This window comes from Sphaeramia orbicularis, chromosome 11 (assembly GCF_902148855.1).
Source record: "Sphaeramia orbicularis chromosome 11, fSphaOr1.1, whole genome shotgun sequence".
Taxonomy (NCBI): domain Eukaryota; kingdom Metazoa; phylum Chordata; class Actinopteri; order Kurtiformes; family Apogonidae; genus Sphaeramia; species Sphaeramia orbicularis.
This window is the reverse complement of record NC_043967.1, coordinates 23,985,421-24,012,704: the sequence shown is the minus strand read 5'-3', so window position 1 is coordinate 24,012,704 and position 27,284 is coordinate 23,985,421. Positions and strand designations below refer to the sequence as shown.

The following is a 27,284-nucleotide window of genomic DNA, read 5'->3' as shown; positions in this document are numbered from 1 at the left end:
TCTGTAAATTTGTCGTCAGAGTGGGGGTATGTACGTAGAGTAGGCATATACGTGGGGTGGTGTTCCATAAGTGCTGTAACTATTGTAACTGGCGTGAAATTGAAAGTGAAACTTAACATTGGACATCCGAGTCCCAGCTTCTGTGCCTCTCTTTTGCTCCAGAGCTTACCTGAAATTTTCACAACTTCTAACCTATGTCCACTGGGCCCCCTGGGACTACTGGGCCCCATGAATTTGTCATGTTTACCCCTCCTTTACAGTGTTCCTGATTATCATTACTGTACTGTAGCCTACTGGTAAAAAAGACCCTGTTATATCCTGCTGTTAAAGTTTCAGTACTCACTCATGGATTCTAAATGTGTTGACTAAATGAATAATCTTCACAGCCTCTACTTCTATTTAAAAATCAATAAGCTTAAAATATTAATGAACCTAGCTAAATAACTAGCATCACGTAGCAGCATTCCCCCTCGTACTCTGTTAGCCAATTACAGCTAGCATATTTCAAACACCAAGACCACTTAAATGGGCTTTCTCATATTCACTTTCATACCAAAACTGGTTACAAAAGCCAGACAAATCTTTAATATGATTTCAAATTTAAAAGTTCATCCATTAATTTCCCAAGCTGCTTAGACACAAGGCGAAAGTGTTAGCCTAACCACTGCACCATCATGCCACCATCAGTCATCATAAAATCTGAAAAAAAAAAAGAAAAAGAAATTATGATTACAGCATATCTTGCTAACCTGTTGTATGCGTAAGGTATTTAGGGTCCTATGATAAGTTAAACTGGGATTTGTCATCACTCATCCATTGGTGAATAAGGACTACAATATTTAAAAGCATCCGCAAGACTGAAGAACATCATTCATGAGTTCTCTGTGTTAAAACATCACATTAAAAGCCTAGAACACAATTGATCCAACACAGTTCGATCTGTGGGTGTTTTCATGGATATGTGCTTTGAATAAGTCTAAGGCAAATTTAGTGATTGTAAATTTGTAAGTTCATGGTGGGTCAAAGTTGGCTACATGTTTTTTGAAGAAAAAAATTCAAAAGTTGAATTAAAGTTGAAATTGTTGTATTGATTTTAATTTGCTGTACGCTCCTTGGCAACTGAATATCCTTGGCCTTAACTCCATATTATTTCTGAATTACACTCTGACCTGTCAGATGGTGGTTGTGCACTACTTTTAAACAAACTGACATGACGTCAACTAATTAAAAGGAGTAAGCCATGAATTTTTACAGGCTGATATCAGAGTCTGAATTTAGTCCCCGGGGAAATTATTGATATTGATATTTAATGATAGCATGAGTGTGAGAAGTCGATATTTGATGAATCAGCCTCATATCACTTCTGCATGTCAGCTGCAATATAAATGTTGTAACTTTTAACTCCTATAATCAGTGTTTGCACTATTTCATCTGTTCCCACACCTTAGAATTTGCCTTGACAAGTTATTGCTGCTTCAGGGAGCCTATCTACCAACTGAAAATATTTTTGCTGACAGGGATGTAATGTTGATTTAGGAAACGTTCTTGGATGCAAAAATAACAATACACATTTAAAAAAAAAAGAAATATCAGGATGCCATCACTTTTACCATTATTTTTGAAGGCACAGACTAGACACTCTTTGGAGAATTTCACTCTTTTCTCTCACTCTGGGCAGTGCCTTTTTCATTGCTGACTATAATACAGCACTGCCACATCAGAGTAATGCCACAGTTGCAATAACAAAAGACAGAAATTCTCTAAATGTAGGATTAGACAACAATGTTTTGCATGAAAACATTTGTCAGCGCTGAGAGCTGGAGGAGGCTCACAATGGCTCTGTAACAACACTGTCAAGAAATGTCATTGCATTATTTAAAAAAATCCAAATAAATGACCATTTTCCTTGTCTACTATGGCTTAGGTAATGTTTTGGCAGTGTCTTTTGTCTACCGTCATGGTGCGGGGGAGTCTGCGCGTCATGTGCACCTGGAACACTTGGCTACAACTTCAAAGATCATGCATGCATAACTAACATGTGGTATGGATAATTAATCGTGTTTTTTTCCGTTGGACTTGGAATAACAGTATCACGTCAACTGTTAATGACACACGTCACTGAACTCCAAACCAGCCAATAGAATTACACACACAAAAAAAAAAAAAAAATCATCAAAGGTGTGGAGAAAAAAGAGGACTTGGGAGTAATTTTCTGTATCTTCGCAGCCTATTTCATGCACTGACATGCTTGATAAATATGGCTCCTGGTCAGTAACAGAACTGAAAATAATTGCCAGGTTACCAAGACCAGTGGTGAAATACGTAATATGAAACATGAAAAGAAAGATGAAGATATTTGACATGTTATGTGAAATATACACCACACTATAAAACATTCCAGTTATTTTCAGGACTTAACCCATAAAGACCCAAACATCCACCAAAAGCATCTACTGATCTAAACTGCTGATCCACTAATCCTATCACTACATAAATAACTGGTGTAAAATACAGTTTTTCACCTTTTCATGGTCATCAGATTTGACCCATTTGGACGTTCAGAGCCTCTGTAGTTACCATAGAAACATCGTCATCTTCTACAACATTGATTCACCAGTAAAACCCATGGAGTTGGATCAATGACAGTGGATGGACCAATACCAATGCAGGGAACTAAAAACATATGAATACCAGCAAAATTTCAGCTTGGAAAATCCTCCTTAACCCATTAAGACCCAAAAAGCCACCAGCGACCAAAACCATCTAATGATGTCAACAATGGGATATGCAATAAAATCATGTGTAATAGCGTCAGTGGGAAATTTATAATATAATTCCTGTGCAAACTGCAATCTCTTTCTGCTTGGTGTCTTGCCTTGGTCCCTGTTTTTGTCTATTTGTGTGCACTATGTGTTGTTGCTTGTTTTTCTTTTTGTATGTCTTACTTTAGTTATGGTATGATGTTATTTGCAAGCTGTTTTTTTTTTAACCTGCAAATGGGACTTGAGATGGAAATATGTCCTTAATCTCTTGTATTTACATGTAAATGTACATTAATACAAACTGTCCCATTTTAAAAATAAATAAATCATTCATTAATTTTCTAAAATGTTTAATAACTTCTGAACCACTAAACCTATTAATACATGTAAATACAGTTTGTTGTTTTTTCATGGTCATCAGATATGACCATTTGGACGTTCAGAGGCTCCGTAGTTACCATGGAAACACCGTCATCTTCTACAACATTGATTCACCAGTAAAACCAGTGGAGTTGGATCAACGACAGTGGATGGAGACACTTGGTTTATGTTCAGTTAATGACATATTTTAATGAAAAAGTAACCTTTTCTTCAGTTTTTGTCTGTTTTGATACAATAACTTTTGACTTTACTCTGAGCTTTTATGAACATCTTCATGATCAGCCAATTAAATATAGGAAATAGATGATTTTCACTGGAAAAATGCTAAATTTAGAGGATAATATTATAATAAATGGTGAAAAATCACTTACAAAAGGTTAAATAGAGAGAAAAAATTTATTTGGGAACTGCCACTAAAGTCACACTGGGTTAATGGGTTAAATTACGGGTTAAAAAAAACCCAAACCAAAACAAAACAAAAAAACAGGCATGAACTCAGACCCTGACGGTTTTACATTTATTGTTAGCTGTGTTAATGCTCGCAGTGGCTGCTGTGTTTTCTAATTCACCGTGGACACATGATTGCAGTTACTCTGTCTTTACTGATGGAGAAAAATCTGTTGAGGTTTTCGTGTCCCGTTGAGGTCTTGGCATTTTAATAATTTGCAGATGATTCAGAGCCTCGTTATACCAAAAGTTATCCTTGAATGCCTGAGGGAACAGCTGGCTTGATGGAAGTGGGCTTCATACCTGACCTTGCAACCAACTGTGCTGTTGATTGAATCTTTTCTTTTTTTTTGTTCTGACCGTTATTGTCCTTCTGTCCATTTGTTCTCAGGTTAACAGGGTTCCAGCTGCCTTCACCCATTGTGAGTACAGGCTCTAGGCTCACACTGTGGCTACTGTCTGACTATGCGGTCAGCGGGCAGGGATTTAAAGCTGTCTATGAAGGTAAGGACTTTTATATTTGCACTTGTGGTTTTTTTTGTTTCGTTTTTAAACCACAGGAGTAGAAAATTTCAAGTTTAATGTTATTTGCTTGCACCCAATCGCTTATGTGTGTAATAAGCCGTATAAGTATATTCTAAAATGTGTTTCTACATCATTACTTACTTGTCAATAATTCATAGAGCTTTTGGCTTTGTGTGTTTTGTTAAGTCAACCTTCAAAGACCTATACAGTCAGTAGCGCCACAAGCATTTACTGGTCTAAAATGTTTAGAAATTTAGAATCACAAATCATATCAATACATTGGAACAATTCAGGCAAAATGCAGTTTCTCAGCTTTTCAGTGGCATCAGATGTGACCCATGATTACGCTGTTATTTTCTGCAATATTTATTCACCATAAAATCCATATGGTTTCCTAAATGACAGTGGTTGTAGATGCTTGTTCTTATGTTCAGCTCAGTTTTTTCCATTTTTATATACTGTAATAACCTTTGAATTCTATGTTCTATGAACATTTACATAATCAGTCAATTAAATATAGAAAAATACACGATTTTCACATGATAATAAATAGTGAAAAAAAAAAAAAAAATAGGAATTTGGAAGCCACCAAGGTCTTTGAGGGTTAATGAGCAAAAATACTCCTCAGTGAAATCTCTAACATATCAAGGCAAAGGAGAAATAATAGTAAAAGAGAGAAAATGGTAGACCATGACATATGCACATCTGATCAGAATTTTAAGACCAGTTGAAAAATTGCATGAATTAACATTTTGCACTGTTGGATTTTAAAAAGGATCTAAGTAGAGTTTCAAAATGCAAAAAGAAGAAATGGGAGTGCGATAAAAAAAAAAAAAAAAAAAATGAGTGAGTGAGTGAGCAATTTATTGAAAATAGCAATTAAACTGAAATAGGCTGTTCATCAGCCAATCATAAGTTTAAGACCACAGCCTTTAAAAGACTAAAAAGCTTCCTCTCTTTGAACGTGGTCGGATTGTTGAGCTGCATAAGCAAGGCCTCTCGAAATCCACCATTGTAAGACAGTCATTTTGAAATCCCTAAAAGATCTTGAGGGATATGGAACAAAAAACTCAAGTGGTAGACCCAAAAAAATTTCACCAGCGCTCACCCAGAGGATCTGATTGGCTGTCCGTCAAGACACAGGACGAACCTCCACCCAAATGAAGGCTGTTACTGGTGCCGACTGCATCTCAATAACCATCAGACGGCATCTGCCAGAGAAGGACTATCATAGCATGGTACCATAGAGGATTAAGAACAAAAAACGTCTTCAAAGGCCTCGTCTCCTTCAGCACCACAAAATTGCCCTTTTGGACTTTGCAAGAGAGCACCAAACATAGGACATTGAAAGGTGGAAGAAAGTTTTATTCTCTGATGAGAATTAATGTATCCTTGACAGTCTTGATGGCTTCCAATGTTATTGACATGACAAGGAGATCCTGCTGGAGATTTTTTCTAGGCGCCACAGTGGAGGGGGCATTGCCATCATGATCTGGGGTGCTTTTTCCTTCAGTGGAACATTGGAGCTTCAGGTTGTGCAGGAGTGTCAAATGGCTAAGGCTGGCTATGTGGAAATATTGCAGGGGTCATCCCTCATGACTGAGGCCCTGGTCTGTGTGGTAATGAGTGGGTTTAAAAACAGGACAACGCTGCAGTTCACAATGACCATCTGACAAAGGACTGAGAACAGAGGAAGAACACCACTCTTTTAGACCATCCTGCGTGTTCCACTGATCTAAACCCAACTGAGAACATTTCGGGATGGATGGCATGGGAACTTAACAAAAATGGACATCAGTTCCAGACAGTGGATACCCTCCATGAAGCCATCTTCACCACATGGAGCAACGTTCTCACTAACCTCCCGGAAACACTCCCATCAATAATAATAATAATGATAATAATAATAATAATAATAATAATAATAATAATAATAATAATGATAATAATAATAATAATAATAATAATAATGATAATAATGATAATAATAATAATAATAATAATAATAATAATAATAATAAAGCATGCTGAACATTTTTTGTAAGTCATCAACAAGAACGGTGGAGCTACTTCTTACAGAGTCCTCTTTTAAAACTTTTATTTCTATTTTAGGGGGGTTTGGGGGGTTTTTGAGCTGTGATCTTAAACTTTTCATCAGGTGATGAACAGCAGATTTCAGTTTAATTGTTGTTTTCAGTAAATTGCTGACTCCATTTTTTTTTTTTGTCTCACTCCCTTTCTTCTTCTTGTATTTTGAAACTCTACTTAAAACCTTTTTAAGATCCAACAGTGTAAAATATGAATTCTTGCAATTTTTCAACTGGTCTTAAAACTTTGATCAGGACTGTATATTCCAGAGCGAACTTAGAAGCGTGCTCTGAATTAATTCTATTAGTGAATGGTTTTATTTCAATCCATCCAATCCCTCAAGGTTATCATCACTCTATTTCCAAGCCGCTTCTGAGACCTTTATCATGGTGACATGGAATGCTTTATGACCCATGGAGGAATGATATTAATGATGGCACTATTCAGTCTCATGCAGGAGGAAGGGGGACCTAGGGAGGCGAAGGAAATACATGGGAAATCACTAATTAGACTAATTACCTGACAGGAGTTTGTCAGTCTTTTTGAAATATTGCGAATGTGGGGATGTAGCTCAATGGAGCATCTTCAAATGGCTCGGGAGGCCGACGACTACATTGCGTGACTAGATAAAACCAAGACAAAGAGCAAGAAGACTGTTTGTTCACTCCGCTGGGAAGCAGCTGGGCTGTCATGTTTTTTTTTTTTTTTTTTTCTTTCGCACAAGTGGAAACTAAACAGTCAGACTTGACTTACTTGTGACCTTCGGTGATGAAATTATCTTTTGTTTTAAACGGAGCAAGTTGAAATATTTCTCTGTAATTTGTTCAAGTTAGTAGTTTCTAGGGAATCACATGCTTTACTGCTTATAAAAGTAATATACTTAGGTTATTACTGGATAATAATTTGAAAAGCAGTGTGCTTTTTAGAGTAATCATACATATTACACCAGTAAATTGACGGATAAAGTACTGTTCAAAGTTGCATACTCCACTACTATCATTTGTATTGCTCACATATGTATTAAAGTGTTTTTCAGTGAGTGATAAGGGAATTATTTTTGCTAAGCTTGTGAGAATAATTGAGTTCATTTGAAGTGACTCCTTAATAGTTTGTCGGCTTTGAAAGTGGTTGGTTAGTCAGCTTTACCCCGCAGGAGATATAATAGGGCTTTGGTACCACTGAGCAAGTTTAAGCTTATACTTTCTTAAATCTGCCCAGGTAGAAATGACCAGAACAGTGTTATGATTTTAACATCTGACATCCTCTAGGGAAGGAACAGCAAGGAGAATAAAATGGAAGGGAATAAAAGATGTAGGTTTATGTATTTCAATAAAGGAAAATAAATAAAACATACCTATTTTAAATAACATTTATGGTGATTCAGTTATAGATTCCTGGGTTTACATGGTGGACTTGAATGCTCTGTGAAGTCTCCATCTGTTTAGCATTACAAAGCAGGGTAGGGGTTCAGTTTACGAGCTTCACCTGAATGCACCATAAGTCCCTCCAGCTCAGAGAGCAGCAGTAGCAGCAGCAGTAGTGTTCAACAACACCAAAACATGGCAGAGACTCACAGTTAATAGCATAGTTTGTATACAGCTTGATTGTAATTAGTCGACACAGGGAAAGTTCTGATTCAGATTATTTTTAGTGGTTCTACTCCAAAAGAGCAGGTATTTTATGGCTACACTACCCACACCTACATGCACTCTACATGAGTATTTCTCCGTGAATGTGTCAACCCTGAACCGTGATGGGACGTTGGTGCTATGGAGACAGGTTGAGGAATATTAGAGGCCTGTTGAGAAGGAGGTGGGTAAAAGAGTGCAGCCCCATAATTACCTGTCACCTAGCGTACACGGCACTGGTGATATGAACTGCATTGACCCATGTCACATGGAGAGAGACCCCACTGAGCTGACATGTGGTGCTTCCCTGCAGTGTTAGAGTGATTGTTAATTGAAAAGTGTGAAATACAGGCGATACAGCAGGTATTGCACCGAGTCAGTCCACTGTAACTTAATGAACAGAGGACCACCTTCAGTACATACTCACATACAGACACTCTGCATTTGCACATACAAATCTAAGTGTTTCATTCCATATTTTTCCAAACCACAGCCTTTTTCTGTTTCTCTTCTCTTCTCTCTACTCTGTTCTGTTCCATTCTATTATGTTCTTTTCTTTGAACTTCTTTTGCAATTTCCACATGGATACGTATGGACTCTTTGACTGCTCTGTTCCTCTGAAGTCCAAGGCTCCTTGGCACAAAGGCCAGAGATAATAATCCTCCACCTTTTCGCTAAACCTGTTTTATCTGGTTCCTGATTAAAGTTAACAGCCAAGCTTGAAATCAGCAGGATATTAAGATAAGCCACAGTAAAAAAAAAAAAAAAAACAAAATAATAATAATAATAAAAAAATTATAATAAACAAGTAAACACAGTCTGTTTATTCTGTGACATTTGCATAGAATTTGTTATGCAAAACATTTAATGAAGCTGAGTTAAGAAATATTAATATTTTAATGCTAATGTTACTGAATTAATTCCTGCACCAGATCTATTTGTATTTTTTTATTATTATGTTTGTTATTGGCAGTCTCATACCTGCTGTCAGCAAGAGTAATGTGAAGTTTCATATTTTTTAACTATTTTTTACTATACTACTATTATACTGTACTGTACTGTACAATACTATACTATACTATACTATACTATACTATACTACTATTACTATTACGACCCAGAAAACAGAGAGAGAGAGGGAGAGAAAGAAGGTGCCCCAAAAGTTGACACACTGCTTTGTATAATGCTTGCTTGACAAGAAGCCACTGGCATACGGCCACTGTCTGATTTGAATAGTTCACAGTTAGGAGTATGCAGTGGTCAGCGGGGGGGCAAATCTGAGGACAGACAGACTGTGCATAATCAAAGATCACACAGTGCGTCAAGTCTGGGGGTTGCTGATATTTAGAAATTTCTTGGATGGCATTTGTAAATTCTGCTCTTGTTGCCCTGGAAAGACTCCTTCACACATACTGGATCGCTTAGTTTGACACAATCATTTGCATATGCAGTTTGTTCCACTCCATTTTGACTCATGGTGCATGCACAGCCATGTTTAATTGAACTCTGGTATGTTCGGTCGGAAAGTCCGGTTCCTTTTGAGGAGGTAGGAATGAACTCTGATGCAGATCAAAGAAGGGAAGTCTGATCCACCTAAAAACATATGTCTCAGTTGGCTTCAAGGGAACCAAATGCAGGAAGTCAACTACAACGGAACTGAAATGGATGTTGCCCTGAATTAACCAAGTGAGAGTGAGGTTTCTTGTTCACTGTTTGCCTTGTCTTCTCCCTCAGCAAGTCTTGATGCAGCGCCCCCAGAGGCAATGAAGGGTATATGTTAGGGATGCACGATATTGGAAAAAACTGACATTACAATTTTTTTAACCCTGCGATATATATTGCAATATGAAAAAATACTCAGGAGGATATAATATCTGTGTGGTGCCGATGTTAAATGCTCAAACAAATTAGTTGTGTTTTCTCTTGTTTTGGCAACAGGTGCATTAAAGCTATACCTACCGATGTGGCATTTCTCACAGCACTTAGTAAAAGTTTGAACATGAACAACCCACCTCCCTCTAAAGCCCCGCCCCCTTCCTTCTGCCTGAGCTCTGAGGCTCCTCCTCCTCTCATCTGATGCACAATGGAAATGGAGGTGGAAGCAGAGGTGGAGGTCCGGTCCGTTTTGGCGTGTCCGCGGACCCCTCCCTCAGTAATCAGATGCATCATCCACCTGCCGTGGGCCCGTGGCTCCTGTTCCATCAGTAGACCTGGTCTGTGCAGTACTGGGTCAGTGTCTTCACTGCAGTGCCCAGGGGATGGGCGCGCGCACTGTGAACGCGCGGCCTCCGCGAGTTTTCCGTGGACATTTGAGGTTTTATAGTCCATACAATTATCATCCTACATCATCTTACATGTGTGACACTATGTACATGTACCTGTATGAGTCCCACCGTCATAAAAGCTGAGCTTTATGCAGACCTGTTCAGTCCAGTACAGCTGACTTCCGGACTTTTATCTCCATCCTTCATTCATCAGACTCCCGTTTGTGCCCCTCAGTTGTCGTTTCTGTTCATAAATCCGTTTAATCCCGTCCATATGTGGATGTCAGTTCTATCCAAACACATTCTAAACAGTAGACTGTGGTCAGCGACAGGAGAAGCAGCACGAGTGAAGCGTCAGATTCACAGGTACACATATCGATGTGAGACGGAGATAATGGATCGGATGCTGGACGGCCGTAATGGATGATTGACAGGAGGCTCAGTCAGGTTCGGCCAATTATTTTATTCGGACCGACTAAAATGATTGGTCAGACTTTTATTAGAAATATATGAGAATTAAACATTTTTTAGTTTCAATACCTGCTGGATTTCTTTTACATTTTAGTTTGACACACACTTATTAGGAGATTTAGGATAAGAAAGGAAAGTGTAAAAATGCCACATCATACGGTATAGCTTTAAGGCACTATCAACACAGAACACATGTTTCAATATCATCCTTCTTGTAGCCAAAATAATTCCAGATAACTGATGTTAGTTTTCTTTTTGGCGCCAAGATTTTCTCAAGTTCGTTGCTCATTTTTCATTGTTGTTACCAGCGACTCACTCAAAACTGATTAAGAATGATTGTGATTGGTGGATCGCTGTGTGCAGTGTGTGTCAGGTACCCAGGTTGAAATTGGATGAAAACACATTGAGCTCATTTGCCTCCTACATTGCAGGACCTGCGATGTGACTACTGCACACGTTTACACTGCGATGACGATGCTCAAACGATATATTGTGCAGCTCTAGTATATGTTATTCAAAAGGTTCGGTTCATTTGATAAAGTGCAGTGTGAAACCATACTTGGAAGCAGTTGGAACCCCAGTCTACTGGACTATTAGGTGTGAAAACGACCTCAGAGTGGAAACGACCTCAAGCTAATAACTTAGATCATGAGAAATTTTCTTTTTCTAGTTTCTTAGTTTCATCATACATAGACACATACCACAGAATATACACATACACATCATATGCATTCAGAGGTTGGACTAGACATTTTTATCTTCTGTCATTTTGATGGACAGGGTTGTAAAAATTCTGTCATAACACATTATTATCCGTCATTTGAAATTAAATTTTTAATGATAATGAGACATATTAGTAGTAGTATTTAATGATCAAAAACATCTCAATGATGCAGTAACTGTAGTTATTGCTGGCTGATAAACATTATAAGTACTACTTGCTTGTTTGTCATCCTCCACCTCCTCAACCCTCTTTTTTTTTACCGTGTTTATCAATGCCGACACAATTACTAGGCTTTTTAAAATAACTAAGGACACTTGACTGTCCTGACATTTTTCTCTAGCAAAGAAGCATATAATTTTGGCTAAAGTCAGCTAAACAATGAGACAAGACTTGACAATGAGTTATTAATATGCACACTCACCATCAGCTGAACAGGAGCTCTACTACAGGTGAACTAACAGTGAGTCGTTTGAAAGAAGTATCAGTAGTCGCTTTTCCACTGGATATCTGCGCAAAACTTTACCGATATTTACTAAATGTCGAAAAAGCAGAAGTGCGTAATGTCGGTTTTTCCATTAAATCACAAATGCAATGATTTATTTATTTATTAGCATGGGATGACACGAGAAGTCATTCCATAAACATGGCGACGAACGTAAATATGGTGTTGATTTACAGATATATTCATTATTATACATTACCACACTATCTCGTACTAAATTAAAAAATGATCGGGTTTCCTGGTGTGTCCACACATACCGCAACATGTTTCTTCTTCTTCTTCTTCTTCGCTTGTTGTAAGGTATGTCAACATCCGTTTTTTTAATTCATCTGACTCTAGTTGCGAAAAAAGGTCTTTCCATTGTAGTTTTGTGTGATATACCATTTGCGCTACGCCCGAAAAACCACCTCTTGCCAGCACAAAAACTTTTAATCAAAAAACGCGACTTTTGGCAAAATTGTCATTTTTCCATTAGGTACATTTTTATGTGCAAGTTCTATTTGCGCAATTTGAGGGTCAATGGAAAAGCGACTAGTATTGTATTCAGTGTAGTCGTGAACGGTAGCACTGTGGGGTTATATACAGGTAGGATACTATTATGGACAGTATTTTAATCTGTCAATTTAACGGACAGCCTTCAAAATTTTCCGTCTTTAAAAAAAATCTGTCAGTGACGGAATATTTTCAGTTAATGCGACCTCTGTATGTATTACAAATACAACAATGCAATTTTATTATAGTATTTTATACATAACCGATATGTTTAATCCCATAAAGATTATCATTGACTACTAACGTATGTCCCTACCAACAGTTATTGTTGTAGTGCTTTACTGATAATAACACTCTGTCACGCTGGCTATCTAACATAACTGGCTTAGCTATAACTGACTGATATTTTCCAGTGAAGATGGGAAACACTGCTGTCAGCTGTGTATGACTTAAAAACAGTCTGTCACTCAGGTTTCATAAACTGATATTACCTTTCACCAGCATTATGGTGCAACCAAACAACACACCTGTTAAATGACTCTCTGTTGACTCTGAGTCTATGATAGCATGCTCTTTTATCCCTAGATACGATTATCTGTTGTACAGTTTGTCTGGTGCTTGTTTATTTGTGCAACCAGATTTTGCTATTTTACTATGTGCTTTCATGGAGGTTTACATTTATTGCATTTACATGACATTCTATCAAACACTGTGTCCATTGCATATAGGATGTTGTTCTATTACGCAATAACAGAGTGGGAATGTGAGAGCGAATAAATAATGAATCAATAATGTAAAGCACTTTGGGTGCCTTGAAAAGTGCTATAGAAATCTAATCCATTATTATTATTATTATTATTATTATTGTTGTTGTTATTGTTATTGTTGTTGTTGTTGTTGTTGTTGTTAATGATAGTATTTGTATGTTGTGGAGAAAGACTGATGTTTTTCTGTATATACATGCATGCATTTATCTGCATCTCTCATTCTTGTTCCTGTGTATAAAACATGTGCTTTTACTGTGTTTGTGTTTACAATCCCTAAACGTCCTTCCATTTTCTCAAATGAGATAACTGTTTTTTCTCAGCCTGATTTGGCTTTTGGCGGTAAAACATCAGTATTCAACAGCCTCTTTTTATTAGGGATGTGCTTACCATCCACCATTTTGGTGCTAGCCCATCTCGTCTATATTAGATATCTGTTCTGTTTCAGCCCACACTGCAATAAGCCTAAGTGCTGCACAGTCCATCTCCCCAACACACTCTGTAATGGCCGAGACCACTCCGGAATCTCTTCTCATCACCATGGCAACCACCAGACTCTTTTTTTTTTTTTTTTTCTCCCGTCTTATTCTTCTCTTCTTCATCTCTTTGCAAACTCTTTATTCCCGTTTAATCTGTAGCTATAGAGAACAGGGCTAACGGAGCTAAGGGAATTAGAAACATTTGCTGAGCCTCTGAAAATATCGACTGGGAATAGAAGCAAAACTCTTATCTCGTGTCTTTTTTGCATCCTTGCACCTAACAATTGTATGTTTTTGCTCCATCTCTCTTTTCTTATTCCTCTTGAACGCCTTTGCCTGCTTTACCTCAAATCTCAACCTTTGTGCCTTTTTGTATTCTGCGAACTGAATGTTAGCGCTCCTTCTCCCTGTGTTGAATATTAAAGTACCGTGATGATTATCCAGTCATGTGTTGCCAAGTTTCTCCTCTGCCTGTGTCTTAGTTGCATAGTCAATGCGCCTCCCAACTGGGTCAGGCGAAGAAAACAGCCACAGCCTAACTCTGCCAAACGGCTAAAGCAGTCTGCCTTCTCAGCATTAAGTCACTGCAGGTGTCTGAAATGGAAAAACGACATGCATGCATTATATTCTGAATTAATTTAGCCTACTTCCATATATTCATACATCCAACTTTAATTTAGTTTCTCATTGTATATTTTCAGTCTGTGTCTGAGTCGAAGGTGAATGTGGACCATAGGTAATAAAGTAACAAAAAAAAAAGTGCAAAAGGATGAGCAGAGTGAGTCTTTCCACCAGCCCGACCTGCTCCTTCATCCATCAGGGCTGATCTACAATAGCGTCTCTATCTACTTTCCCTCTACTGCCCCCAGCCCCCTACCCCTCGCTCGCTCTCTCTCCCTCCTCCCTATTAGCATGAGAGTCGAGGAAGGCGGGGGCTGTGTAGATGAGGGTGATGAGAGGGCAGTGAAGCATGCGTAAGTGTAGCGCCTAATTGAAAAATGAGGCTCGTCCCTTTAAGTCAGGGAGTTGATTAAATGAAAGTGGGATGACGAAGGCAAGAAGCACATTAACTCGATCAAATTCGACGATGCTAATGCGTACTTCTCCCTTCCACAATACACAGGTCGACTGTTTTGTGTTTGCGTTGGAGATGGAGCAGGATTTAACCTGCTGGGCAAACAACAGATGCTTTACTTGTGTGTCTTTGCAGTAAAAATATATCTGCATTGAAAAGATGCACAAAATATGCTTTTAAAACTGTAGCTTAGTTTATCATTCTCTTTGCCTTTCTTTCACTTCTTGATTATAATGTGCGCAGAAAACCCCAGCGTGAAATAATCTTCACTGTGGAAGAAAAAGCCATGAGATAAACAAACAAAAAAGTAGGAAGGTTATTGCTATTTTTGTGATGTTTGGCTATGTTTGCATTTCAATAAGAATATGACACGACTGCTGAATTGTTTGACTGTCTCTGAATCCTGTTATCTATTTTGGAGCCTGTTCTGACAGTAACCTGTAGTTTAAAGCGAGGTTGTTTAAACAGGTGCTTCCAGAGGACCTAAGTGGATGTCAAGATTTATTTTGATGCAGTTAAAGCAGCTAAACCATTAATAATAATGAGGATCTTCACAGAGAATATTCTACCATTTCAGGAGAGGTTTTTTTTTTTTTTTTTATAATTATCTTTTTATTTATTTATTTTTTTTCAGTCATCATTATCTTATCAGCATTTTACATCATGTACATGACTTCTATGTATGTAAAGAAAAATAAACAAAAAACAAAAACATACTCATACAGCAGCATTGACAGAAATAGTAAAAATATAGGGAAATATAAGGGAAATAACAAGTATATTTCACGTTCCATTCTTTCTATTCTTTTCCCCTGTATAAGATTAACATCGAACATTTAAAGTGTGTAGAGTGAACCAAGGGTTTATATGGGTCTATATGCACGTTACTCTCATCAAGTAAAATCAGGTCGTAGTGCCATAAAATCAACCCAGTTTTTCCAATATTTGGTGTATTTGTCTGTATCAAGTCTCATTTCAGGACAGTTTAACTAAATTGAGCTTTAATGTTAAACCCATTTCTTTTTTGATTTGCTGGATTTAAAAAGCATAGGTTATTTATAAGACTGATTCAATCATGTTGTAATACATATTACTCGGAAATTAAGATTTGTTCTTCAGCATGATTGACAAAAAACTGAAAATTCCTTGTTGAAAACTTATTAAATCAATGTCTTCTTTTCCAGCCTTGTTGAAATATCTTGAATTTGCGACTATGTAAATTAAAACTGTCTTTGCTGTTGTCTTTGAGTGACAGCTTCAGGTTTCAGAGTTTTGTGATCAATTCTGTCCCTTCAGTTTATATTTTTGGTGAGCACCGAGAAACTTTCTCCCTTAAGCAGATGACTATGAAAAACCGTCAAAGTGTCAAACTCTGCAAAGATACGATTCTGCACTGTGAATATCAAAGTTTACAGCGAATGAACAATGAAAAATACTTGTTTTTGGCTGGTGTGGAAATTCACAGCAACTTGATCGGATGAAGTGGTTTGAGCTTGAGTGAAATTCAACTTTTAAAGGAGTCATATTTTGCTAAACCCGCTTTTATTAGTCTTTGGTACATTTATTGGTGTATTTGGACTCTAATAGTTCAAAAAGTTTGAATTTGAACCCTCCAGGTGCTGCAAAGTTTTCTTTATATTCATTTAGGCAAAAATCGAGTGGATTTCTACAACCTGTTTTAATTCCTTCTTAATTTCTTGCGTCTATAACTAGTTACGTCACAACATTTGCACATGTAAGGTCAAGACTTCCGACGAACATTTCTCCTCGCTCAAAACAACCTTTCTGGTATCATTACTTAGAAATAGGTTTGAAGATGGACCTGTGGAGTTTAATTAACAAAGAATTCAGACCCAAGCATAGCATTTAGAGTTTATGTAGACCACAGGGAAGTGTTTTAAAAGGTGTAATTCCATTTAAAAAAAGCTAAATATCACTCCTTTAAATTGAACGTCCTGCAAGTCACAAATGCATTTATCTGTAATTATGCCAGATTAACAGTTTCTACTTTTGCAAGATCAATATTCTCACTATCATAAAAATAAATAAGGTAATTACACCCAAAGCTGAGATAAACATATTCCCTAAAAGGAGACATATAGGAACAAGAAAAGCACTCGGAGAGCGCAGACCTCCGCCAAGGCAGATCAGTGCCCCCCCCAATCACCACCAAAATTTAATTATTTCTTCCTTGTGCCAGTATCAACATTTCCTGAAAATTTCATGAAAATCCCTCCATTGCTTTTTGAGTTATCTTGCAAACAAACAAACAAACAAACACGCACACACGTACACAAAGCAAAGTGGTCACAATACCTCCTGGCAGAGGTAAATATAGCATTTCTACAACCCGTTTTAATTCCTGCTTGTTACATCTATAACTAGTTACGTCACAACATTTGTACATATAAGGTCAAAACTTCTGGCGAACATTTCTCCAAGTACGACATAATTATTTATCAGCAGTAGCGGTTGTAGTCCATACAGACAACATGTCCAAACTTAGAGCCGATTACCTAAAATGTTCAGTTGTTGGTTGTATTAATGAGCACAAGTGGCTGAACGGGACAGAGCAGCACAGCCAACAACCTGGAGGGGGTGGGGCTTGAAGTGGCTCATTTGCATTTAAAGGGCCAGCACTCAAAACGACCTTTCTACTGCCATTACTCAGAAATAATGTTGAAGATGGACCTGTGGAGTTGAATTAATGAAGAATTCAGACCCAAGCATAGCATTTACAGTTTATGTAGACCACAGGGAAATGTTTTAAAATGCATAATTCCATTTAAAAAAGCAAAATATCACTCCTTTAAGGATAAGGTAAACAAGTTTAAATACTCATGACTTTTACAGCAACTGCACCGATACTTTAAAATAAATGGGCACATGACAGATTCCTTTCCATGTATTTAGTGCAAATAGCAGTTGTAATGTCATCCTTGGCCTTGTGTTCCGCTTTGCTTTACTTTTCCTCAAATCCCTCCTAAGAAGTTGGTGTTGTAGCAATCTGTGTAACTGGAGTCTGACTGCAGATACATGGAGTCTCAAGTTTCTTCACATGTATCACCAGTACTGCAGAATGTAGAAATACTCAGAAGGTACTGGGTGGGGAAGCAAAATTTACAATATTTTGAGGCAGGGATTGAAAGACAGTGTATGACCAATTAGTTTATTGAAAGTCATGAGAATTTATTTGCCACAAGAAAATTTACATAATAGAAAATGTTTTTATTCTATGTGTCCTCCTTCTTTCTCAATAACTGCCTTCACACGCTTCCTGAAACTTGCGCAAGTGTTCCTCAAATATTCAGGTGACAACTTCTCCCATTCTTCTTTAATAGTATCTTCCAGACTTTCTCGTAATAGTTTTGCTCATAGTCATTCTCTTCTTTACATTATAAACAGTCTTTATGGACACTCCAACTATTTTTGAAATCTCCGTTGGTGTGACGAGTGCATTCAGCAAATCACACACTCTTTGACGTTTGCTTTCCTGATTACTCATATGGGCAAAAGTTTCTGAAAAGGTATGGATAATGTGTTAGGTATGATTATGACATCAATATATGTTTGGTTTCAAAACAATTGACATAGTGCCTGCTGAGAAAAAACAACTAAATGTTCATTGAAAATTTTGCTTCCCCACCCTGTATATGTAGCTTTGATAATTTTCAGTCTATCAACCATGATTGCACCCTGGTCTGGAGTCTGGACAGGTTTATTAGTGCTATTTGCATCATGTATTTGTGTTTGTGTGTGTGTGTGTGTGTGTGTGTGTGTGTGTGTGTGTGTGTGCATGCATATATGTGCAACTTTAATACACTTTTTGTTGGTGTTGGTTTTCCTTTAATTTGTCACCTTTCTATGCATGCATGCAAATAATCTTCCTTTTATTGCCGTATCATTATGTTTCAGTTGAGACTTGTCATGAGGAAGTCAACACTAATGATACCACAACTACTTATAAGACTGTCACTATCATTTTTATCATTTCTATATAACTATCGGTGACGTGTCTCTTAATTCCTGTCCGTATGTTGAGTAAATATAGCACCTGTTGGAAAGGGTGTGTTTTTTTTTAGCATGAGGAAAATTATTCTGTGAAGCTTAGTATAAATATAAATATGCATGATCTCTCCAAAAAAGAAAGACAGCAGATCTAGACGCTGCATCAAAATGTCCTGTGCTTTTTTAGACGCCACCAGTCCGTCATTGGAGTTGTGCTGTTTCCATAGCAGCACAAGAGCCTTTTGTAATTTAGATTGTAAATGTCAGAAATGTGAAAGCTGAAGCCCTAAGCGGAAATATACTGTATGCGATTAAGGCCATGTAGATGCCTCCAGACTTGGCCAGAATCCAGTTACTGTGCGCTCGAAGGCGTATTGAAATGTGTTTTTTGTTTACTGATGTTTTCCACAAATGGTGACTTGGCTGCTGTGTATTTTCATGAAAGCATAAGGGTGAAATCCTCACCTTCACTGCTGCAAAACAAGTATGTTTGTGCTTACAGGTGTAGATTTGTGGGATTGCTGTGATCAAGCAGGTGCCAAGCATCTTGATCATGGATTTTGCTACAAAACACAGGATTTGCAAAATCCTTTTATCATAATTTTCATAGATTTATCTTTTTTACTTAACCCATAAAGACCCAAACAGCCACTGGTGACTAAAACCATCTACTCATCTGAAATGTATAAGAACTTCTAAACCACAAAAATTATTAATACATGTAAATAATTGGTGTAAAATGCAGTTTGGCATCTTTTCATGGTCATCAGATATGACTCCTTTGGACATTCAGAGGCTTCGTAGTGAATGTGGAAACGTTTTCTTCCACAACACTGATTTACCAGTAAAAGTTGGATAAATGACAGTGGATGGATTAATTTTGTTCATGTTCAGTTAATGATATATTTTTCTGGAAAAAGTCACTTTTTATCCAGTTTTCTCTCTTTCTCATATAATATCCCTGACCTTTAATCTGAGGTTTTATGAACATCTACATGATCAGTGAATTAAAGGTAGGAAAATATGTGATTTCTGATGAAAAAACACATAATACGGAAGTAAATTTTATCAGGAATAGTGATAAGTCAATTAATAAAGGTTAAATAGAGAGAGAAATTCATTTGGGAACTGACACAAAAGTAGCACTGGGTCTTTATGGGTTAACTTTTTTTGTGTGTGTTTCTTAACCTTCATAGCACCCAAAATTGTGCTTCAGCTTGTAATAGAATGAAATTTGACAAAGAAAGTGCTTTTAAGAAAAGTCAAAACAATTTCAGTCATTTTTGGACAACAAAACCCTGATGATTCTGGCAGGGCTGTTAATGACCGTACATCTGCCCTCACAGTAACACAGTGATTTACTGATTTTGTCACTGAGACAGCAGGTCAAATGTAGTTTATAAATCATATCAAGAACTAAACCTATCAATGTCACAATTCTTTCATGAAGGACTCAGTAATACGCACAAAAAAGTTATATCTCAGATGTACAAAATTAGATTTGAAATGAGATAATTGTTGGTAGAACATCTAAGTCAAAGTATTAAGTACCTGAATTAGGGAATCAAGCATTTCATCTGTCTCTGTTACATCTCTCTCCGGAACTGAACATTAAATTAACCACAAAACTCTATGTGATTCTTGGTCTGGTTTTTATTATTTAAAATCTTATTTTCCCTTAAAGTCAGTAAGTACATATGAGCACCTGAATGTCCACTATTGGAGCCATGTTCTATTGATATTGATAATCTGTAAAACGTCTTATTGGTGCCAGTTAGTCTGTCTATGCATCTGTAATATTTAAAACATAAATCAAATATATGCTTTTCTTATTAACGAAAAGTCAAAATGCAACCGAAGTGTCACTTTTTTTTTCTTTCTTCTCATATTTTGTTATTTTTATTTTCTTAAACTGGTAATACACAGCTGACAGCTTTTATTTTGTTGCTACTGTGTTGCTATTGCTATTGTTTTTTTGGTTGGTTTTTTTTTTGTTGTTGTTACTGGTTTAACACAGTTTTAACCACACATATGCATTTGTCTGTCTCTCTATTAAGTTCCGATGTGGATATACAGTCACGGAAAAAAATATTAGACCACCCTTGTTTTCTTTAATGCCCGGTACAACTAAAGGTACATTTGTTTGGACAAATATAATGATAACAAAAATAGCTCATAGTAGTTTAATTTCAGAGCTGATATCTAGTCATTTTCCATGTTTTCTTGATAATAACCAAAATCACTTCAGTTCTTACATCAATAACTATGGCATCGTACTGCCAAAAACAGTGCTTTTAGATAGTCCATGTTTTCTTTTCTGTCTGTTTTAGTCATATGATACACACAGGAGTTAGTACTTGATTGCATAACAACTGTTTTTGATGACTTTTGATGGTCTAAGAATTTCTTCCCGTGACTGTATGCGAAGTATGTACAGCAATAACAACAAACGTTTCAGGGAAAAAAAAAAAAACAGCTTCAATAAACTAAAGTGGCAGTATTTAGTGAGACCTCTTTGTGCTTAATATGTCTTTAAACTTTGTTTTCAGACAATATGATATTTATTGCATACTTTTTCTAATGTTTTATCCCAGGTTTCATTCAACACATGTCAGATGTGTCTGTTTGTGCTGCTTCTTGTCATGGGGTCAGGGGTCACATTATATAGTAACTTTAACTTCTAGAACCTATTTAGTTTAGGGTTTTTTTAAAAGGCTGTTCCCTAAGTTTTTCTTGTATCTGAATAAATAAATATGTATGCTCATTTCAACCCTGCAAAACCAACAAAGCTAGAGGTGGACTAAGATTTTTCACAGTACTGTAAAGGTGATAATGACAAATACAACAACAATCACCATAAATGCATGCTAATACAGAAGCATAGGAACATTAACACTGCAAACAACCCATGATCCAATGCTGGGTGTGTGAGAGGGAACAGGCATAGGTGAATGTGAAAAAAGTCAACATCGAGTCTCTTTCTGCTGGTTACGCATACGTATCAGGTCCTGTAGTCCAACAGTATATTTAAAGGCATTAATTGACATTTGTTTGACCATTCAAGATCATCTTAGGTCAAAGGTTGTGTCATCAATCAAGTCGTAATACGAGTATCATCATATTGCACACGCTGTTAATTTCAATTTTAGAGTTTGGGCTTTATAAAAACTTCTTGTAGAACTGCCTATTTTTGTGTTTCTTTTCCTCTTGCTTGTACATGTTTTTAGCTGGATAGCCAAAATCTACGGTCTGGGTTTAACCTTTCAAGGTCACTCAAGGTCAAAGGTCATCGCACCAAATGAAAGCCCATATGTGACTGACTTCCTATCTATAGCCAATAGTAAATATATCAATATCTTCAACTGTTTTCAACTTATAGCACTTTGAAATGTGTCCCATTTTAAACCAATGCGGATTTTTGAAATTTCAGAAATTCATAAAAAAAAAATTAAAAATCAGTATTTCCTAATTCTTTGAACAAACTTGGTAGACCTTACCCCAAAGATGTTCCACAACAAATATCAAGTCATTCTGACTGAGAAGAAGAAGATTCTTGAAAAATTGTTTACCAATGACGGACAGATGACAACTGACACCAATAGTTCAGTTGTTAGTTGGACTAAAAGTGATGAAAAATTGACTTACGAGGTTTCCGCCCAACAGCGATGATATGTGACATTTTGGACCAGGAACATAGAACAGGTTGCATAACATTAGATATATTGCCCAACTCTACTTATATGAATGTTTTAGTTAATGTGGGGCTTCTGTCTGAGGGAGAATGCATCAGTGATGGTGTTAAGAGGCACTTATAGTTTGGGTTTTAAGAGCTTGAACTTGGATGATGTTAAATCGAACATCCGCTATCGTGTCTTAATGTTTCTCAGTATCTGCTAATTTTCTTGGAAAATGTGGGCTGTCTGGCACATCCGTGTACACAGTGCTTCCGCTCTGGCAGATTGTAGCTGTTATTAGTGTCTGGCATGGGAATGGGCCAGCAGCATGTCTGACCGTTAAATGCTTCTGACACTTAATTAATGGCTGATTGTTGTGCGGCAGTTCTCCGTCAGCCTAATGAAGACCGGTTCGCCTCACACACACTGCTGTCTCCTGCGCCCGATGACTTTCACAAACACTAACTATACATCAGTTTTCCAATTATAAAAAGAAGACCCTTAACTGACTCTATTTCCCAAGTTGGATCTCACATCACCAATAGTTTTACAGTTACAGCGTAATGTTTGAACCTTCTGTCCAATCTCAATGTTCTGTACACTCATCAGAAAATTTATGTGAAAAACCCAAGAAGTTCAGTTCAAAGGTAACCATGCATTACATTTCTTACCTTAAAATGACTGGTGGGGTGAGTTAAGCAAGTGCAGTGGTTGCTGAAATCCTTCCAGCCTTCTCTTCTTACACTGTTAATATTTGATACCCTATTCCACATCCCCAAGTCTTTGTGGGATTATTTTTCATATTTTCTTTCCTTTCTTCTTTCTTTTTAGAAAACTGACATGGGCTTAGAGAGCTCTTGACAGTTTCCATTGCCCCGCAAGTCATTGCCAGGCACATCTCCTCTGCAAAGGGCTGCAAGACACACTCATTTTTTTGGGTCTCTACCCTCATTCCTTCTTGCCCTCTATTTGTTTTCTGGGTGAATGGGCTGCAAGACAGGGTCTAGTCTGCGGTCACGACAGTTCAGCTGTTGTTTTGCTCTTCAGATAAGGGATAGAAAACAATGCTCCGTACTCTATAGTTGTACACACGGAAATATCGACAACACACATTCACACAATTAGACACCAGAGTGCGCACTCAAATAAAGTGTGGTGTACTCAGTGTGTACTGAAGCGTGCAGGTAAAGGCCATCATTCCATGTGAACCTGTGGCTTCTGGTTTATTTCAAGTGCTTTATAGTTCATGCACAAAACCAGAAGCAATGACGCAGCATGCAAAAGTTTTTTTCTATACTTCTGCACACTGTAAATATAGTGTGAGTATACTGTACTGATTGGGAAAAAAACAAAAAAAACTATACATGTACTATTCTCACAACATGTGACTGTGCAGCTAGATAGCCAGCTAACAAAAAATGAGTCTGAACAAGGCTTTCTTTTTTTACTTGGAGGTTCTTTTTTATGTAGAAATCTGTCTTGTGTGTTTTTCTTTTTTCTTTGTAACTGCAACACACAAAAAATATACAACTTCAATTACCAACATACAATTACTAATTACGCTACACATGTAATGCACTCACATAGTTAGCTTGTACATGGGTGAATAGCATTGACGTTAGCTTCATCACACGTTCACAGAACAGATTCAAGGTATTACACAACCAACATCTAGAACTTATACAGTTTACGGATATATACACTTACAAAGGTGAAAGTTTTCCAAGGCTCAAAGGTAGCAGACACACTTAGAGTTTTTCTAAACTTAAACAGAGGGAATGCTCATACGTCACTTCCCCCCTGGGCCACGCTCCTCTAAGTCAGACTGAGCGGCAAAAACAAACCGGCTCAACATGGCGGAGCATAGCAGTAACTACAGCGAGACCAGGAAAATGTGGAATATAACATGAAATTAAAGACAATTGGACTGGACATGGATCCATACAAGCTACCAAACAACAAGTGGTCTACGAACACTGATATGTGGACAGAAATCCCGTATCCTGACATTTATATGAACCTGATTTCAATGCTGGGAAAATCCACAATGCAAAGGCTGAAAGCATACAAAAGACAGAGTTGTTGACATCCTCGTCATCGTTAATTAGAGGATTACAGCTGGTGAGTGCTTTCAGTTCAACATACTATTGTTTTTGAGGTTTTATGCCAGTGCAGACGTATTTTCTTGGCGGTGATTTCCAAGGTAAAGGCCCAGCAGTAGTGTTCACAGTTCACTACTGATTTACTGGAGTTGAACCCTTAGTATTGACCCAAGTGAGTGGATGATCTATTGGTACTGTGGAGATTTAAGTAGAGTTCACATCAAATACTTGATACAACACAGCTACAACAGCTTTGTGCTACAGTACCCCCCTTATTTGGAAAACTAGGTTAGCCTCAGTTTAAGCTAGTTTACAGATCATGTAGAACACAAGGTTCAGAATCACACAACTGAAGACAAAAACGTTTCAGTTCTGAAATATAGAACTAAATGACAGATGCTAACATTAAGAGCTTCACTAAGAAGTAACGTTAGCCAAAACGATATGTAATTTAAGGTATGATTTTACACAAGAACGCATCATAAATTAACATTACCTGACACGAAATGGCAACCACAATTCCAGGTTTCGTTGCCTGGATTCCAGTTATTTCTACGAATTGCAGCGATCCATCTGCTTCTTCTGTCTTTGGCCACCAGACTAAAACACAGCTTCTTTCCAACAGTGGTGAGGCTGTTGAACTCAGGCACTGCTTCGTAGCTTCTCACCCAAGGGATGGATACACAAATACCTAACTGCCCCTTATTGCACTGCCGCTTTGCACTTCACTTTGCTGTTTGCACTGTACTTCAGCGTCTACTGTGTATAGGTTAGGTTAGGTTGTAAATATGTGCTATTATTTTTATGTAGGTATTTTAAAGTTTAATTTTAGATGTATATTTTACTGATTTTAAATTAGCCTTAGTTTTCATCGTTTTTAATGCATTCATTTATTTATTAGTTATTTATTTTATTAATATTGCAAATACGGGTCCGCAGAAACCAGTTTCGTTCTCTTCTTTGTGATGGAATGACAAATAAAACTCCTTTGAATCCTTTGAATCCTTTAGGTCGCCACTAAACGATAGCTCCGAGTGCTTTTTAAATCTATTTGTACGATCAATGGCACAACAGCTCTTCTCCATTTTTTAGATTGTTCTAAAGTTTTCGCAGTATTCAAGCCAAAGCCACTACTCGTCTCCCTCTTTCTGCCACTCAGTGGACAGAACCCGCGGTGACTTCCACTAGCGGTGACACCATGTGCATACCCTCTATTGCAGAGAAACCGGACGTTCCTAGAATTTGGAAATTATATTAAATCTTTAGAACTCATTTATAATAAAAAAAGCACTAACACCTTGGTTATTTATAAACAATTTTTTAATACGAACTGAACTCTCTGTTGCATTTATTTATTTATTTATATTTGTCAGAATTATTATTTTTTATTTATTTACTTTTTTTCTTTTTTTTACTATTTATATATTATGCTTTGTATTTTAAAAATCAATGCATTATTTTCTTAAACTTATATGTTCAAATACATTTTCCCTTTTGACATCTTGTTTGTTTAAAATGTTGTACGGTATACGCAAATGTTGATAAAGTTGAAAAAAAAACCAAAAAACAAAAAACTGACATTCCTCACTGAACGGAAAAATACATCAAAGCTCATCTCTAGAGAAGAGCGCTCACTCTATATAGAACCATAGCAATCAGCTAACACAAAGATCCTTTAGTAGACAACATTTCACTCCTATTAATTCTTAAACCAACTGCATTTTAACTGAGTTTAACATAGATTTAACATATTGTAACTTATGAAAGTAATTTATACAATTTATGAAATGAGTTATGTCTTTGAGCTAAATACATCACAATACACATAGATGCCACTTCAGAACATTGTTATTTACTTGGTCATTCATTTATTTTCTGAACCTACTTTATCCTTACTAGGGTCTTGCTGGAGCCTATCCCAGCTACTTTTGGGCAAAGGCGGGGTACACCCTGGACAAGATACCAGTTCATCGCAGGGCCTGTTATTTACTTTTTAAAAAAACAACAAAAAAGCACATCTAAATTACTTTTTGAAAAACTGAGAATAAATAATGCATATAGGCTGTAAGTCACTGTAGTCCTGTGGTCCTGTCATGCACTTGGACTAATATTTGACCCATCACCCCTACCTGAGCATTAATGCTTGGACCAATGAGCTCACAGACTACACTACAGTGATGTCAGCCTTTAACAGTTCTTTTTTCTGGTACTTAGATGGTTAAAAACTTGTCAACCTCCAGGTTATAAAAACTGATAATAAAGTTTACCATTGTAGTCTATGGGGAAGAAATGTTTTTTGGGCCAAAAGGATTGGCACAGTTCTATATTGGCTTTAATTTGAACATAACATGGATCTTCATAATGTAGCATCGCTGAAACAACAGCTGTAATGCTTCACTTGGCAAGAAACAGCAGTTCTTTAGAAATGTTACAGAAAGTCCCCCTCCCTTCTGTTTGTGTCCCCACTGCAGTTACAAGTGACTATTTTTGTTCTCGGTACACCGTTTATGGGGTCTTTTTAGCTCTTGTTTCAGCACAGGTACTTTGACAGCGCTAGGGGGGACTAAAAGTGGTATAAGGGTCCAGATGCAAGCGTCCGTTGACAGCAGCATTGGAAAGTACCATGTGTAGATTGTCGTTTACTAAAAAGTAAAACAGCAATCAAAACTACATCATTAAAAACACAAGTTTGCCTTAAAAATGAAGAGAAACGGACTGACAGTGAAGTCCTGACTTGGTGCAGCTTATATAAAAATGAGTATTTGTACATAGCATGATGCAACTCAGAATATGAAGAGGCTGGAACCAGATCACAAAAAATAAAACATCCTAACAAGTAAATGGGTTTGGTTGGGGAAACAACAACAACAACACAACTGTTAAAATGTAAGTAGTTAA

At 37.1% G+C, this 27,284-nt stretch overlaps 1 protein-coding gene across 1 annotated transcript in view; it reads left to right on the top strand.

Moving 5' to 3' along the window:
• LOC115428430 (CUB and sushi domain-containing protein 2-like) overlaps positions 1–27,284 on the top strand; it is a 195,798-nt gene that overhangs the window by 78,499 nt on the left and 90,015 nt on the right. The window contains exon 3 of the mRNA XM_030147474.1: positions 3,982–4,094. Within this exon, the coding sequence (XP_030003334.1) occupies positions 3,982–4,094 (113 nt within the window). The remainder of the gene's footprint in view (positions 1–3,981; positions 4,095–27,284) is intronic.